At 38.7% G+C, this 18,322-nt stretch overlaps 1 protein-coding gene across 14 annotated transcripts in view; it reads right to left on the bottom strand.

Annotated features, from left to right (window-relative positions):
- Nucleotides 1-390: 390 nt before the first annotated feature.
- LOC100747548 (protein yippee-like 1) overlaps nucleotides 391-18,322 on the bottom strand; it is a 24,722-nt gene continuing 6,790 nt past the window's right edge. For 2 of the 14 annotated variants that reach the window (XM_033324566.1, XM_033324601.1), the window contains exon 4: nucleotides 4,732-4,822. Coding sequence is in view for 4 of the 14 variants with exons in the window: in XM_024372194.2 (XP_024227962.1) it covers nucleotides 2,723-2,812; nucleotides 2,908-3,016; nucleotides 3,215-3,258; nucleotides 3,426-3,552; nucleotides 13,225-13,340 (486 nt within the window). In the remaining 10 variants the exon portion in view is untranslated. Of the gene's footprint in view, nucleotides 2,813-2,907; nucleotides 3,017-3,214; nucleotides 3,259-3,425; nucleotides 3,562-4,505; nucleotides 4,823-6,276; nucleotides 6,362-6,843; nucleotides 7,169-13,192; nucleotides 13,434-13,614; nucleotides 13,767-16,582; nucleotides 17,007-18,322 lie in introns of those variants that run through there. The other 12 variants (XM_024372194.2, XM_033324614.1, XM_024372196.2 and 9 more) reach the window with 12 other exon arrangements.

Raw genomic sequence — 18,322 nt, 5'->3', positions numbered from 1 at the left:
AAATTCTATATACGTATATAAGATGAAAAGAATACCCGAATATCTGTTGTTGTTTTTTCGAAGATCAAACGTAAACAATCAACAATCATAACGCAAAATATACATTTAAACTCAGCTGTTCAGGATAATCGTCTAATATCTCTGTATATACTTACTTATATACATTTGGATGTACAAATAGTTAAAACTGGAACGTGATTTTAATTTTATATACAGCAGAAATAATTTAAATTTCTTTATTTTCAAAAAATTATAAACTTCACATGAACAAGGAAGGTCTTACATTAAAATAAGTTGTCAAATATCTATATTAGTCAATATAAATAATGAAATTATTATATTTCATATGTACAATTAATAGAGTATCACGTATGAAATAAAATAAGTCGATTTCGATTAAATACCTTGTATTTCTTTTTTTATTATGAACATGTTTTACAAAGCAAAATTGTGTAATGGTGGAAATGGTGGATGGTGGTGGAGGCTGAGAACTACGGAATTAGTGTTGGTGGGGACAATTTAACAAGATCACTGGAAAAGTGAGTGCGGATAAAGGGACGTCGGCACAGTAATATAAAAAGTACTTTTCAAGAGACAGCATGAGGAATTAGGCCGGCACATTCATTCATCACGTTTCTAAATACACACAAGTACACTGCACTTTCGTATGTATGCATTCAAAACGACGAACGCATATGACTCGTGTTTTCTTAAATATCTGAATAATGACCCCACCTAGTTTTTATACTCCTTATTCAATTTGCGCTCTTCTAAGAGAAACGTAGCACAAGAACCGACCAATATTTTGTTTGTTTGTACACTTATGTCACAATTATACTTTTGCTTTATATATGTACTTTTTTATTAAAATAGGAATTAAACGTTTTTCACGCCTGCACATTTTGCTACCTTCGTTTGGATATAGAACGCAAAGAACGGTAAATACTTGTTTTTATCGTTTCAAATCCAAATATCTATCCGAATATCGATATTTCATAAATGTTAGGACCTCTATGTCTAAAATAAATGATATCAATTTTAATCGTTTTACAATTTAAAGAAGATAACGAAGGTAACATCAAAAGTCGCCTAAAAATTAGTTTACATCATTTCACTTACACAAGCAGTCTCAAAGATACGATATCCTACCAAAAGAAAATTAATTGTATTAAAACGTCGCTATGTCATTATGTATTGGTTTAGCGTGAAAATGACAAATCAGTATCATGGTAAAATTTTTTCGTTTAATGACCAATGAAAATCAATCGTACATTTGGGCTTCGAGAGGGGGATCGGATATCGGAATTCCGATCTTTTGTAAAATAGTGAATCTGCGATGTCATTGAACTCTATTAAATATTTACAAATGAGATCGATATTAAAAGTAATGAGCAATTAATTTGTTCCGTTTTTAACTTTTTTTCTCGTTTTTCTTGCTTTAATATTATATATCTCATAGTGCGTGCATAGGAAGGCGCAGATCAATGATTTTTTTTATTCACAACAAAAAAGTTCAGTCATACCACACCTTGCAGAGCCGACGAAAACGTGAACATGTTAGAATACGGTATTTCTTTCTTTTTTTTTCCACTAACAGTAATGGCGACTGGCAGATTAACAGACAGTTTGGCAGGCATGGTGAACATAAAATCAAACATATACACACGACACGATTAATCAAACCTTTCTTCTTCCTTCTTTCTCTCTCTCTCTCTCTCTCTCTCTTTCTCTCTGTCTCTGTCACGCACAACGCGCGCGCGCGTACGCACGCACGCACGCACGCACACGTAAGACATTCACTCCGTCTTTCTTCCTCTCGACTTCCGTTTCACACCCGTGATTACTCTTACGGTATCCTTATTTTCTATATCCATGAGGTCCTATAATATTATAACGTAGGCTTTAATATGCTATACTCGTAAGCTATTCTAAAAACTACCAGCTGCGTCGCCTACGATGCGGCACAGCCATCTTAATTAATATTAGGAATATCGGCAGTGAAATTCCAATGATAGACGCGGCGGGCAGGCAGTCAGTCCAGCAAAGTCTGTGGCACTTGCGCTGCTCCGGTGCAATAACGGATTAAAAAACTTGATCTTTAATCGGGGTGCCCCGCGCGTTAATTTTTAACATTTATCATTGCGACATTCACGGCAAAATGTCTAGAAAGATAATGAATTAAAATTAGGAGGGCACCCCATTGTTCGAACAGAGCGATTCTCCATCTTTATTTCCACCATGGCACCTTCGTCATCATATTTACCATAGCTTACTAACGTCATTATCATCTGTTTTTTCTTCCTTATATTCTATATTCATTTGTTTTTTCTTCCTTTTTTGTTTCCCGTCTTTTTCTTTTTCTTCTATTTTTTATGGTTTGTTGAAAAATAATTTTTTTTCTTTCTCTCTTTACAATACTTCCTTGTTTGATCGATCCGCGACGCCGCGGATCGCCGGTGTCATCGCTTGTATGATGAATCGATCGGAAAGAACGAAAAATAGCGTCGAATTGTCCGAAACATAAAAAGTTACTAAGATTACAAATCACAAATGAAATCACAGACTTTCGTTGGTGGTTTGACAGAGGGGAGGGGGCCGCACATTGCGATTAGAACAACATTGTAGGCATTATTCTTATATCAGGAAAAGTTTTGATGGGCCTCGTATATGTTTGTATCGGGAGTATCCAGTTTCTCTTGCAGCGGGTGACCCTCGACTCGATCTATTCCCATCCATTCTCCTTGATCATGTGAGCAAGCTCGATTATAAACTTGCCCTCTTTATACTTTTGACTCGACTCGAACGCATGCTCCTACAAAATTTCCAAGCGTCGTTAGCAAATACCCGGATCGATCTACGTGCAATACACGTATAGCTGTCTTCTTAGAAATTCTAGAGGGAACTTACGTATTTCCACCCAAGGGTGGTCTTACAACATTCACAGTAAATATCAGCGACAGCATGAAGGCCAGTTAACAGAACTCGCTCTTCCGCAGGACCACAGCCTACATTCACCCTAAAACAGCAAGAAGACCGATCGTTATTCTTTATCATTTACATAAATAGCCTATCGTATCGCTACAGGCCAACGGGAATAGATGAAGAGAGACGGGCATAATATACAGAAAGCACGAGAAGTTTCACGGGTAAAATAACGCGTCCTACTTTCCATCGCGATTTGATCTCGCCTCTCTGAAGACATTAGCATACTTACACGGAATTAAAGAGATAGGCACGACCTTGACTGCCCTGGAAGGACTGCAATCAAAAGGAAAAAGCCTGTATAGTAGACTGCGCATAGTTGCACACATATGTAGAGAATATATAGACGCATAGACACGCACAACACAAGTATACGTCGATGTATACAGAGCTCGGAAATGAATGCGAGAAGTCTGTTCGTTACCTGATCTATCACGGCTCACCTTAGAGATGAGTTCGTCGTGGTTGGCGAGGTGAGCACGGCAGTGAATGCACGAATAAGTGCGGTGACACGAGGGCAGGTATGCTTGAAAAGTTTTGACCATGATGGCGTATCCAAACAAGCAAAAAGGATATATGCTGTAGTAGGAGATAGAAAGATAAACGAACGGATGAGAAGGGGTTAGGGACGGAATCAAAGAAGGGATGGGCTACCGCGATCGTAGTAGCGGGGTGTGAGATCACGGTATCCACCCTTTTCGAAAGCAAATGATTCGCAAACGATCACCTGTCAAACAATAAGCGATAGTCGACCTAACGACTGACGTCGTTCAACAGGATCTAAAACACCTGACAATTCACTGACAGACTATTTAAAATAAAAGATTACGCGTCCGAAATTTCCGGTATTTCGCGCGAAATCCTCGCGGACGGCGTAGTCATGGATACTGCAGGATCGGGTAAAAGAGGCGACTGCCCCGTTACCCACTACCCCTTCTTCTACGAATGCGCGCCCCTCGACCGAAAATGTCAATATCCTCTCTCGCTGCGCCCGCGATGCGCTCCATGTTACTCTGAACAGCCCTGTATGCGTTTTCCCATTCCCCTTCGTCCACCTCCTTTCGACCCCTACACCAGCCCTTTCCCCCTCTTCTCCCCCTGAGTTTTACTCCTACTCCTACTTCTCTGCCCACCCCTCACCTGTTCCTTCATTCTCCCGATTTTTTCCTTTCTCACCTCTTCCTCATCCCCACTTATTCTTTCTCTTTTTATCTCTCTCAGTTTACTTCTCTCTCATTATTTCTCCTTCGGACTGTATGTCGATTACGTGTCTCCCCACTTTAGTCCTATCAGCAAGTACTTAAACAGGGATGTCACACAAAGATCAAACTATTTTTACTAAAATTTCGAAAATTTACACCTTATTTCATTTCTTTTCACTCAATCAGCTTATGCACTTTTCTCTTCAAAGTCTTCACTTTTATCACCTTTATCCCCTTTTGCATTTGATCAATTATACCGAATCAATTATTTAAACTTTCGTTAAACTCACCGTGAAACAAATGCAGGGTGATCGCTGTCACCGTCGTTGTCGCCGTCGTCGTCGTCGTCGTCGTCGTCGCCGTCGTCGCCGTCGTCGTCGTCGTCGTCGTCTTCGTCGTTAATTTGTCTTCTTCTTTTTCTTATCAAGTGTCCAGACGCCTCGCTCCTATTTCTCGACCTTGGTCTCGTCCTTCCTCTTTTTTCGTTCGTGGAAACGTCCGGCCGTTAACCAGTGATCGATTAATATATCAAATTTTTTCCAATCGCGGGGTGGTGGTGCAATAGTGGCCCCGTTCACCGCCGCTTCGTACTCCGATCAGCTGTTGAGCTGGTTCAGACAGCGCCGGTTCGGGGACACCTGTCGATAAACATCATTATTAGTAGTCAATATATACTCGCCGCTCTTCTCTTTGTATCTCTAATCATAGCAATTCTTATTACGGAGAGTTATAAGACCGACCGTGTGTTGTGCAACTTAAAATTACGCGCTTATAACATCTACGATGACGACACGCGTTGTATGCCACTGTTCAGGGATAGCCGCGTGATCTAACTAACGCAATGCGTTCAATCCGATATCATTAATCTCTACCACGAACAGATGACATCTATTTGAATAGGATCATCGAGATTTTATTAAAGATAAAAGGAAACTAATATCCGTAAAAGTTGAAATACATGAAAACGGATAGCGCTTTCTTCTGGAAGAAAGAAAATAAAAAGAGAAAAAGGATGAAAGACGAAAGGTCTCTAATAGCCGTAACATCTTAAGGTAAAATATTGCTATATATTCGAGTTGAGTAAACAAAGACAGTCACGTGCGAAATGGACTAAAATTACATTCGTTTGGGCATTAAAAATGAAACAAACATCGGCTTCTAAGCGTCTTCTTCGGGATCCGCGTTCTCGTTACGTTGTACGCTCTACACGCTATTTACTCGCTATCATGTATATTTATCCCACAACTATCAGTTCCGAGTTATTTATAACGGCCTGTTAAATAACGTGCGTGCTCTGGCTCCAAGCACGTTAAACCGCGCGCTGTGGCTTACTATTAGAGTGTACTATGGAAAACCAACAGCTGAGAAGAAGAAGAAGAAGCAAAGGAGGGAGAGGAAAAATCTCAATACGGTCGCCGCATCGCGTCGGTAAGATAAAGAGAAAAGCAGAAAAAGAATAGATAACGTATGGTGCACCGCATATATGAAAATAAGAAATGTATACGCGCGCACAGCGGCGGAACAGCGAAACTGCTTGAACATTTTGAAGCGCAATAGCATTGATGTACGCTCCATATCGAGCGACCGGCTACGCCACGTGCTGGCGTGTGTTCAAACAAAGAAAGGAGACAAGGTCTTTATTATGATGCACCTAAAGAAAGACTTCTTTATAAGGATCGAGGAAGCACGGGCCAGTCTCTCTTCTTGTTAAACGTTCACGCTTCCAACCTGTTTCTGTACAATGTTTTTTCTTTCTTTTTGAGATCACACGATCTTAATATGAGAATCATTTGCAGAGAGAAAACGTTAAAAATGTTGAAAAGGAAGGGATTTTATGAATAGCATTTGTACGACTTTAACCAGAAACTTTGGTTTAGTAGAAATTTAAAAAAGATCCTTTTAGGTAAACGGTTGAACGAGGTTTGTAAAATGTCTATAGAAAATACAGTGACCTTGGATAGAAAAGTAATTTTGTGAAAATCATTTCCAAATTCCAAGTCAAGGATGTTTAACGAACGATGCGTCCCGCGGCGGAGGCACTCAGGGGTTATATATGCCCGTGGTTCTTAAATGCAACTGTATCCTGTTGTACCTTACTGTGACCTTGAGCTGTCTGAAGGCCGCTGTACTCATCGTCAGAATCGTCAAGTTTCTTTCATATTTATCTGCTAAAGATACTGAAACAAAAGCGTAGCATTTTGGTTTGAAACGTCAATGTAAATTGTGCTTCAGGCAATCTTGAAAGAAAACGATTTCTATCGATATAAGTATATCAAGCACCGATGAGAAATATCGATATAGATGCATCGTCGAAGCCTTCTCGAAAAGAAAAATCTCGAAGCGGGACGCGATCTTCGTTTTCTCCAGCGCCCATTACCCAAAATTAATTATGTTAAAGATGGAGAGAGAAAAAACTAAGAATAACGACAACGCTGTGATTCAGTTCAAGGCCTCGAAATAAAATGTAGCATCGTTCATTAATATGAATGAGAAGTGCATCGTAATTATGATCATCTCGTTTCCATATTGTATTGAGAAAGACACACACACACACACACACACACATATAGTGGCGTACGTACATATAAAAATAAGAGAGCTTTTGTTTTGTTAGACCTAGCGAGGTGTTCCTGCTTTATAAGAATGAAAGAACGGTAACCTCTTATTTGGATTTAGAGAGCCAGACGCTTTCTGCGGCTTTAACCCGTATCCTCCTCTCCTTCCTCTTTTTTCCTTCTTCAATCCTTCTTCGTCGCGTCCTTTTCTTCGCCTACGTTCCCTCTCTTTCTCTTTCTTTCCGTCCTCCTCGTTCTCTTTCTTTCTCAGCTTGAATCAATCGAAACAATGATTCGTCGTGGCCTTGCGATAACGGTACTATGTACTTCACTTTTCAGGCTTATGGCAGCGCGCGGAATTAACAGCCTGTGTGACACAATCGCCGGACACACTTCCTGCTGTATTATTTCTGACACGTGAGAGTCGCTCTAAAGACCATAAAAAAAGGAAAAGAATGCGACGTAATTAAAACAAATTATACATCTGTTCAATTTCTTGAAACTAATGTTACTTTCTGTATGTTTAAACTCGTTTCTGTACTAATTGAAATTAGCATATTTGAAACGGAACAGTTTGAAAGAGAATAAAGCTTCAAGACGATTTTAATCTATCGAAAAGTAAATCGATACAATAATTTGATTGATATTTTATTTTGAATGTCGACAAGGCACCGATCGGTCTGACAGACTAAAAGCACACGTTACTTTCATTCACAAATACGTAAAACCGTTATCGGTTCGCGTGTGTTGCATTTAAAGATACGAATTCGCGTTTGCGAACGATTATCTGCTAGGTTTAAGCTTGAAACGTAGTTTCATATCTAAATGCATAAAGTTATCTAATGGAACGACGCAGTAGTAATTATTTCATATATTAAGAATATGAATTATAAAAATTATAATTATATTATAGTTTCTATACACTCTATAGACGCTATAGACTAACAAATTACGAGGACAATGATTAATATATGATAACTTGTAGCTTATAATCTTTTGTTAACAATATTAACTGAATCGTGCAAAACAGCGCAGAAACTCTTGAATAAAAACACGAATAGAAACGTAATACGTTCAAATATAACGTAAGATATAATATAACGTAAGATATAATAAAAGACGCTTCTCAGGTTAGGTTAAAAAATTTCTTAGGCATCTCCTCGAGCATCCTTGAATACAGTGACGATAAAGAACAACTGTATAGAATGGTGGCGCGGTTCGATGGCCGCGGACTATGAATCCGCAGAGAGGCCGTACCGCAAGAAAGAAGTTTCCCGACGAATTGTTGGGAACAAAGAGATGGAACACCGAGTCAATACACGACCCAAGGTCATTGCTACCCGTCGCCGGCGCATCCTCGGAATTTCCGATTTTCTTGTCATCCTTTTTTTCCCCGTGCCATGCCGGTGCAGACGGCGTGCGCCGCGTGAGCCTACCTCGCCAATGAATAAGACACGAAGAATCCAGTGAAAGCCCGTTTCTACCCGCGATAGACGCTTTGTTTTCTTTTTTCTTCACCTGCTGTTGATATATGATGCGTGTTATGTACTTACTACAGACGAAGCGTGCAATAGGGAAACACGTGGAACAGATGTCGTGCGGTGCAAACTGCGTAACCCTAAAGCGTACAGTTCGCTCTCGAAAACTGAGTTGCGCAGCGAACAACTTCTAGTTGCGAAGTTGCGAACAGTCGCACACACGTTTCAGACCGCGTGAGTGAGTCATAACAGTAACTCATGATGTTTACAGACAATGAAACTTATTTTTAAAAATGGTCATGTTTCCGTTCACCTTGTTCCGATACTAAAGACAAAGGATGGAATTTTATGAAATCGAAGGAACGTAGAAAACCATTTGGACGTTTATGTTTCGGTCGTGTTTTGATCGAGCGACAGAAACCTTACGATATTCGGTAGGATGATAAGATAAACGATTGGATTCTTCTGATACTAAAGACAGATATCGACACCAGAATTTCAGGACATCCGTAGACATTAGATAAAACGAAATAACCATTTTTATGCGATACACCGAACGTTTATCGGGAATTGAACGACGCATATGCTTTATGTTTCGAAAGCTGAAACGATGAAACAGAAATTTTACGTCCTACCTTGTATATCCTTTGATTTCTGCTTCGATTTTAAATTCATATGCCGCTTCAAGTATTAGTTACAAACGTGCATATTTATGAACGTGTTTTTACACGCATTCCGTGTAAATGTGTCTTACACGAATCTAATACGCTTAGAAGATCACGAGAGGCAAAAAAAGACTTAAAGCTTGATATACATCGTGGAATTATCGAGAAATGTCGTTTCTTTCGAGCATTCAGGGTCAATAAAGAGGCAATTTGTAGAATGGTAAACAATATTATGTCAAGATAAACGCAATAAAGATCTAAACAGATGATTAGATTAAATACCGATTACGCTTTTGCAAAGGTTAACAGTCAGCGGTAAATGCAATCAATATGAATATTGTATATCTTATCGGCTTTTTCCAATCAGGCGTGAAGTTTTCTTTCGGATGATCTCTACGTTAATATCATATAAGAAACATTCTCCTAACGTGTGGAATGATAACAATTGCAATGAGCTAGATCGTTAATTGCTCGATCGAAAGTTCGTCGAGTGACTTTCGCAGATTTTTCATTCGATATAAATAGAGGAGATAGAATGAAAGAAAACCTTTCAACGACATTATCGCAAAATCTTCCCGCGGGAAATTTTATCGGCGCGAAAGATAATCAGGTTAGAGGAAAATTTCGTTAAGGCTTGCATTCTTCCCATCGATAATTTCACGTTTGCGCGGCCAACTTATCCATTTCTAACTTAACCGGTAACTCTATCGATAATATTAAACTTCTCGGCCGACAGAGCGATCGTGCACGGATTTAAAATAAAGAAGAAGGTGTTTTCGCTAGAAAATTATTCGATCATTTTTATTCAGATGTACACGTGTCTAGAATAGAAATAATCAATCATTTGTCTTATAATATCGAATAATATCGAAAATTACATTCGTAAAGAAATCTAATTTGAACTCTAATTTCAGTTTCTTACGACTAAATAAATATTATGTAGAATATGATGTTGCATCAACGATTAACTAAATAACTGAATGCTCGCTCAAATAACTATGTACTAAAAAAGTCATAGAGCAAGGAGTTAACATCGACCATGAACGTTGAAAACGGCGCGATGTTCATTTATTCTTCCCAATTGAAACCGACAACCGAACTAAACCGAACCGATCGTTTTGCCACTGTTGGCGTAGATGTTCGATTCATATTGACCAGCATCCCAAATGGCACCGAATGAACTACTCTATCAGAATCGTAAATTGAAACGATCGTAAAGATTCATGAAGCGTCGTTAAATAACACTTATGTTAATGATCGTTCTCGCACACACATACGCGTACGACGACGCACAAAATTGTTTCAATCTAGTAGAAATGTGACAACCGTCGTAATAAAAGCACATGGACACATGGCTGACGGCCAACGATACAAAAATTCTTGCCGATTCTAATTTGGTCCCGATGTCGAGGTACAATCCTCCACGTTCCACGTATTATTGTTCTCGGCTCCATTGAATAAGGAGTTGCGGCCATCTTCGACTAAACTTCATTCAACGGAGCCAACACATACCACACGCATCATGTGGTAACCCAATACAAACACGTGACAAGCGCGCGATTATTCGGGATGCTGTTACAGCGAAATCACTATCGGGTAGATTAAGCTGAAACTATCGAAGTTCGCGAGGAGTCGCGTAGCACCTGTTTCAAGGACCTCGGCGAACCTTGCGTTCGTGTACCGTAGCCGTCTAACCAGAAATCAATTTTAATCGATTTCATGCTCGGCCAGCCATCTAAACTCTTCGGTGAACCGAATGTACGTATTTGTTTGGAAATTTTGATACTTCTATCGAGTTCTAGATGGCTACACCATAGACTAAGAGCTAGTACACGATATAACATAATAGGCTTCCCCTTAACCTTTCGCTAACTCGATATAACAGGTAAGGTTAGTATAATAAAGTTGATATAAGCAGCTTAAAAAGTGCTAGTAAATACGCTCTAATTTCCACTAGAGGTCGAACGTACGAGTTCCATACGAATTGACTACAATTCCTCATTTTTTTTTTTACTGTTCGAACATTTTCACGCCGACTAATTCGCAGTAGAATTATCGTATCGATACCAAATATGTATAAAACAATCGTTACGTTATAACGTGGACAACGGCAATCCATGCAAATATGTTGCACACGTATCACGATGCCATTTAGTGAGCCATTAATCGCATGGGTTGAAAATTATCAGGCTCTTATATTTGATACGGCGTAAAACCAAGAAACGAGCATTCTTCCGACAAAGACTATCGACTGCATCGATAAAGAATTTCCGTGACATAATCGAGAATCTACACGCGACCGATAATTCACATGAGGAAGAAAGTGTTCCATGAACGAATCACGTACATGTCTAGGTACGTATGTATATTCTTTGCATATTTTATGTATATTTCATGTATTCTTTTTGTATTCATAGAATGTTGTCCATCGTTTAAGTGGCGCCATTTATAAGTTGTCGTTTAAAATGACGAGTGGCTACAGAAGCGTCGAAAACATATTTCAAGCGCATAATAGAATATTCTCTAAGAATACAGATGATCGTATATTTCGATAAAAATATTAGTTATTCTTGATTCACAAGGTAAGTCTTCACATTCTACATGATAACTATAGTGTCGGTCAATTACATATGTACGTGTGTGTAGTCGTACAATTTCATTTCGTAATAATTTCATTTCGTTCCTGTCGGATTTCATTTCGAGTTCGCAACTTTATTGACGTATATACATATATATATATACACACACACACATGCACACACACACAACTGAGGATACGATCGTGATCGACTACAGCGATAAACGACATATCGATAATCTCCATGATGTAAAAAAAGGATGAAAGACGCGCTACGTTGCAGTTCGATATGTCACGCGCGATAATCGATAACTCTCTTCAACGACTAACCCTATACGGAAAAGGGTTAAATAGATGATCGTGAACAGTGGCGTTCGCGAGAAGGCAATCACGTGTTTGACCCACGATCGACGGAACACGCATCGCGGGTCATGCAATACAGTCACGACTCCGCGCGTCATCGCGTGTATTGACAAAATGTTTTCTATTGCATATCACATGCAAGGCGGTACACGGTGATACGGCCTTAACTTGGATTACATGCAGAGACGACGTAGATCAACGTCTTTCGTGATAACAGACCCACAGAAAAAAAAATAAAAAGGAAAACAGCGAAGGATCGCAGTTTTTACAAACATTTGCCAAGTAGCTCACACACGATAATGTTTACGTTTTGCACAATCTGTTTACTCTAGAATACAACGTAGCAAAGTCTCCTGATCTTTACAAAACTGACCTTTTCCTGAAAAACAAGTTTTTTAACTGCATTGATAAAAAAAAGTAGAAGTTCGAGGTGCTACTTCCTGTCTGAAAAAAGATATTTATTATCGATGAATTTACTCAGCAGAAGATAAACAACACAAATGTACACGTAGAATTGAGCAAACGTTCGTAACGCGATAATGCCGTACGTTTAGAAAAATCAACATGCTCGAACATTGACTAGGGTTCAAATCTTCGCTTGATAAAAGGTCGGAAAATTTCAACGAGAAGGTTCGGTGTCAATGGATGTACACTTAATTCAGAATAAGGACACGGAGAAAAGAAACGTAACAGCAAAATCGAATATTTACGACGTTTACGTTCTGAGTCGATTCAGGTATGTGCATTAAATGTGCATGTATAGTCTCCGCATTCGAATTTCACAGTTCGTATCTCGCTATAAAAACTGAAGATAGACGACACGTAACGTACGTGAGCGTAAAAAGATCACCGTTTGGATACGAATAAATACTATGCGCGACTAGCAATATATTGTATAGAAACGAACGTGAAAAAATAAAAAGCAAATGAGAAGTAAAAACAAGGAGATTGGGTATTATACTTTTTCTACAAAGATACGCAATGTTACAAGCGCGAGGTACGTGGGTCCCAAAAAGCTGTTGATCTCCGGCTAAGTGTAAATAGCGAATGTACGCACTTGGAATACCAAGTGCACCATAAACAAAAACATTAGTGATAAGGAAACGAGTGACGTTGCGTCGTTTCCCTCTTTATCTCGTCAACATGGATTTAACACGTTTTACGCGACGATCAAAATATCTCTCGCTGATAATACGATGTAAACATTGAGCCCTGACAGAATTTCGTATGCTACGATTTAACAAGAAACGTATATGTAAATATTAAGTAGGAAGAATACCATTTTATCGTTATTTTTCCTAAGTATTTCAATTTTATTCCAACACGACGCCTTTATGCAGATAGTTCGTAAGAAACATCGTCGACTTACGTTCCCTTTAGTCGTCGTGCAACGACGATATCTCTTCTCCCTTGTCTTCCATCGAATGCACAGGAAGATATGGCTTTAATAAATCACGCAGACCTCTCGAATAGAGATAAGAATCCGACAGTGCATTGTAAGCAATAAACATTTCCATAAAAAAGAAAATTTGATTTCATCAATTTCTCAATACTTTGATCATTTCCATTAGCCCAATTCACAAAACATCTTTAAACTTCATATCGGAAACCTGAGAAAGAAACACATTCTATTAAATTCTATTTCGATGCTAAGCTAAAATAATCGACGGTAGACACGTTGCGGTCCGATATAAAGTGAGAAAGGTAATGCAATCCAGATATCATTCGGCCAGTTATTTCTACGGAAAGTGACCGCGGATTTGTTTCTTTGTTCCTGAACACGTTACTTACCGAGAGAACGCTATCGATCCATGTTATGGTAAACGTAAGATCGCGACTAGGAACCAAAATATTCGAAGATATTTCGTGCACGCAGCAACCGAAAAATTTCAAGCAGACATCCGCAACGGGAGGAACAAGCTCACACGCGATCGTCTAGTGCGTATATTCATACATCCGTGTATTTCCCCCACGAGTAAGGAAAAGAAAGAGAGAGAGAGAGAACAATGACTCTAAAGACGTCGCGTTGCGCGCGTTTTCTTCGCAACAAGTTTTACATTACACGCCGCGGCGTGGCGGGACTGAACGACGAGCAACGGCGTGTTCTCGCTTAGCATACAGATAACTCTTTCGTTGAGCAAGGTGCACGATCGTTTTATAAATAATTCGCGCGGACGTCTAAAAGCGCCAAGATTGTTGAACCACGAGCAAGATTGCATGCAAGAGCAACGAGTAATTATATACAATATAACGGTGCCATGCACACCACGCGAAGGAAGAAACGGACGGCGATAAGAGTGAATGCGTTGCTGCGAATATTTTTTTTCCAATCGCGTTGAAGCTACTGGCGAGATCTTTTACGTTTGAAATAAAAGATTTTGTTAAAAAAATTTCGCTCTTATCGTTACGTTAAGATTTATGAAAATTGAATGGCTAATTGGCCATAAATCAGGACTAAATGTGACCGGTTAGCAAGGTAGGCTCAATACCAGGAATACACGTAATCCTAAGCCAGACAACCATAAAAGTAAATCCTTAATATCCTAAATGCCGGAGTTTTGTTCTATGAAAACAAAAAATGGTGGGGAGAACAAACACGTGAACGTAAATATATAAACCTAACTAAGTACGGCTACTGATTCATGGTAAATAATACAAAAGGAAAACTCACGAATTGCGTAGCGTATATGTGGCGGTGCGTTGGACAAGCGTATGCACGAGTACGAATGAATCATACTTCCGAGCAAATCGTTGAACGACGATTCAATAACCCAGCTGGCTTTTTTGCCGTGCAGATTTACATTTCATCGCGACGACTCGTTGAACATAATTAGTGATCCGCGCGTACTGACAACGTTCGACGAACCGAGATAACCATGATAATAGGAAATCTAAACCTCAAATTCCAGCATTTCGACTAGCTTTCTAAAACGTATTACGAAAGACAAGTACTACATTATCAAATCGATGAGCACAAAGCGAATAGCCTCTTTTCTATTAGAGCTCGTTGTTGGTGGTCAGCGTTTTCTTTCATTCTTGTTCCCCCTAAACTCCTCCTTCCTTGTATCTACATATATATCTGTATGTATTCCAGACTCGAGTAAACATATACATATCCGTGGTTATATTTACGTATAGTATGTACGGCTTCGACTATTGGCTCGTCAACTATGAGTAAAATCAAACAAAAACGGCGATGCACTACGTGAGAGCGACGAAAACACTGCGTCTTTCTTTCCTTCTTATTTACCTCGTAAATACATTAGGAGAGAAATAAAAAGAATAAGCAAGGGGAGATATGCGGGTATCATTTTATCGATACTTGGAATAGCCGCGAACTTAAATTTCGTGTAAAGATGACATGTTCCAGGTACATGTCACAATCAAGCGTAACCCATTGTTTCCGATATCTATCGTAGCGAACGTTCGATTTGAAACGTTTCAATTATATGCGTGAAACAGTGAATGGACTTCGTATTTATCCGTGTCCCTATTATTCCAAGCAATGGCCACCGGACAAGCAGACCAATGGCGCGTGGCAAGGACTTCAAATACAATCCGGAATATATGTTCCAGATAAAGAATATAATCCAATCTGTAACGAAGCATCGCGTTGGAATCAGTAGAAAAAAGCCAGTATCGTGATCTAATCCGTTCGTCTGATCGCTTTGAAAAAAAGAAATAATGTTTTTTTAAATACACATTAGAATTGCTATATCCTAAGTCTTCAGTTTGACTTTTTTTTTTTAATTACGTAAACTCGCAATCTTCTGTTGTACAATCGTTACAATGCAAAAAAAAAATGAGAGAACGATTTGAAAAAAAAAAAAGCGAAGTCAAGTTGCGTAGGTCACGCACGTACAACGAACCAGCGCAGCGGTAGAGTGATAAATGATAGCGAGGTTTTTGATCGCAAGCCCGCCGAGCCCCACTACCATGAGAGCCGAGTTTAATCAAGTGCGTGTGAAGAAAATAATATGTGCGTTAGTTTATAGTTCGGTAATAAAGAACGTTTCTAACGGAAGTTTACTTGTGTCGTATAACTGTACGAATTATGAATGGGAATCTTCGTGTAGTTTGTCACGTTTTACCAGCTATTATGACTAACTAGAAATAAGTTCCTGGAATTAAAGGTCGTTCGTAACTTTACCCGATGTTGCAAGATTTTCTTTCACGTACGAGAACGATTATAATTAAGTACAATCACCGCCAAACATTTGGCAATATAGTAATTTTAGCACGCATATTTAGCAGAAAAGCAGCATATTTAGCATATTTAGCAGAATACGCGTAAAAATAGCGTATAAAAAGAAAACCGAAACTGGACGTTATTTATAGATCCTTATAAAACTGTCACAATTGTTTTCGGTTATACTTTTTCGGTATATTTGATAAATATAGATCAGAAAAGAATGTTACATAAATAACTGTCGTTCGACAATTTATTGTTAATTATTAAAAAGTTATAAGAAAGATAGGAAGATAGCGATAAAAAACTTCAGGTAACTATTACACGTAACAATAAGAATAATAAAGTTTATTTGTCAACTCTATTTCGTTTCAATGAATTTTTCGTATCAACTTACTTAATATAATTTTTCTTACGAAATTCTCTATGCAAGTCTAATAATATGAGACCTAATTACAACTTTACAGACTAAAATACTGTTCCTCTCATACATCATATTCTTAATACAACTATAAAAGACCACTGTTTATACAGTATTTTATTTTTCTTATTTATATTCGTAAAACTTACTCAAAAAGTTTGGCCGGCAAAACTTATAATACCCATCCAGTATAGGCGAGGGTTTACGCTTGCGTACATGTATAACGTAAACGCGTCGAATATAACCCCTCACCTTATCCCAACCGCTAGCGACTCACCAGGGATAAGTTTAAAGATTGTAAGAGGCATTGCCCTGACTGGCGTGGTCGCCAGCGAGCAGAGCCTCTGCTGGGAAATGACAGAAGAAGAAAAAAAGCAAGAGAAAAACAAGACCCCCTCGGAGCGTTCTGGAACATGCGTTGGCCAGCCTGCTAGATGGTTCTATCGCGCGCAGCCCAGCTGACAGCCCAATCAGCTGTAAACGTACACAAAAGCGTCGTCCAACAGGTCTACGGAGGACGCGTTCATGGAAACAGAAAATTCGATGCGTTTGCTTGCTTGAAATATTCAACGACTATAACAGAATTAAAAAAGACTTAAAAAATTGGCTATATCGAAGCGTAACGCGTTACGGACAGATAATAACAACAAGCCACTAATTAGTCATAATTATACTGGAAATCCCACTTTTAGAAAATTTAAATAACTGTGTATAACGATTAGAGAAACGATCATTACAGGTAGTGCTTTTATTCGGGAGTATGTATTCCGTGGAACTTCTTTTATACATAATACACGAATACCTAAAATATCGGTATCGTGTTACTCAACGCGTATATTTTGCTTTGTTCGGTGGACGTCCAAGTTTAAGACTAGAACTACGGGACTAGTATCAAGGAAATCAAGATGAAGAATTTATAAAAAAAATATAATATAAAACTACAAATTATAGATGCATCGTAGTACATTATAAAATTTCTATAAAGAATTGCGAATTTCGAGCAGTCTGGTAGTCCTTGTATTAATATCACGGAAACACTTCCTCGTAAAAAAGCAAAATTGGTACAATAGTGTAAATATCTTAACATCAAACACAAGATAATAAATAATATGAACCTAAAAGAACTTTTGTTATTGAGGCAGAAAAAGCTCATACACAAAATTAATTACATAAAATTAACTAACAACTTTCTAGGGAATTACTTCTAGGAAATTTTTGGGTAAATGCTTCTTTATAAATAAGAACAGAATTAAAGTGTATCGTAAAAGTATATTATCATTCATTCATGAAAGAAAACAAAAGATTTGTATTTGTTAAATGGTGTAAGAATATTTTTGCAGAGTACTGTACACATGGTAGGTGTATATTGGTATGGCCAATAGCATGGTTACGAAGGAACGAGCGAAGAACTTTCGTTGCGCGAATCAAAGTGACTGTATAGCAGCTTGGTTTGGTCGCTGTTGCCTGGCTAGACAGGAATCAAGCGAGGCTACACCACTGCAGCTTAAATAAACACCGGGAGAGGAACAAGCGCGGCGCACAGCAGCAGCTTCGAGTTTAGTTAATTCGGGTCATCGTCCTTCGTAACTCGTCGCGCATATTTAATTTTCCATGTAAAGCGTCCTGTGGACGAACGCATCACGCGGATGTCGCTTTCAAAGCGAATTGCACCTTAATATGCACTTTGTGTATATGGACACCGTCCACACACCAAACGGTTCTCGGGCTATTAAATTCGAAAGGCGCTCGATCGACTCGAGAAACCCGTAGTCAAATTGTACTCAATCGGTACAAGTACAAGGAAAGTAGATATATATACTATTCCCTTTTAGAGAATTTCTGTTGACAGTATGATTTTTATAGTAAGAGACAACTTGTATCATCCATTT

This window comes from Bombus impatiens, unplaced genomic scaffold (assembly GCF_000188095.3).
Source record: "Bombus impatiens unplaced genomic scaffold, BIMP_2.2 scf_0054, whole genome shotgun sequence".
NCBI lineage: Eukaryota > Metazoa > Arthropoda > Insecta > Hymenoptera > Apidae > Bombus > Bombus impatiens.
The sequence above is the reverse complement of the archived record's forward strand: the minus strand, read 5'-3'. Positions and strand labels throughout refer to the sequence as shown.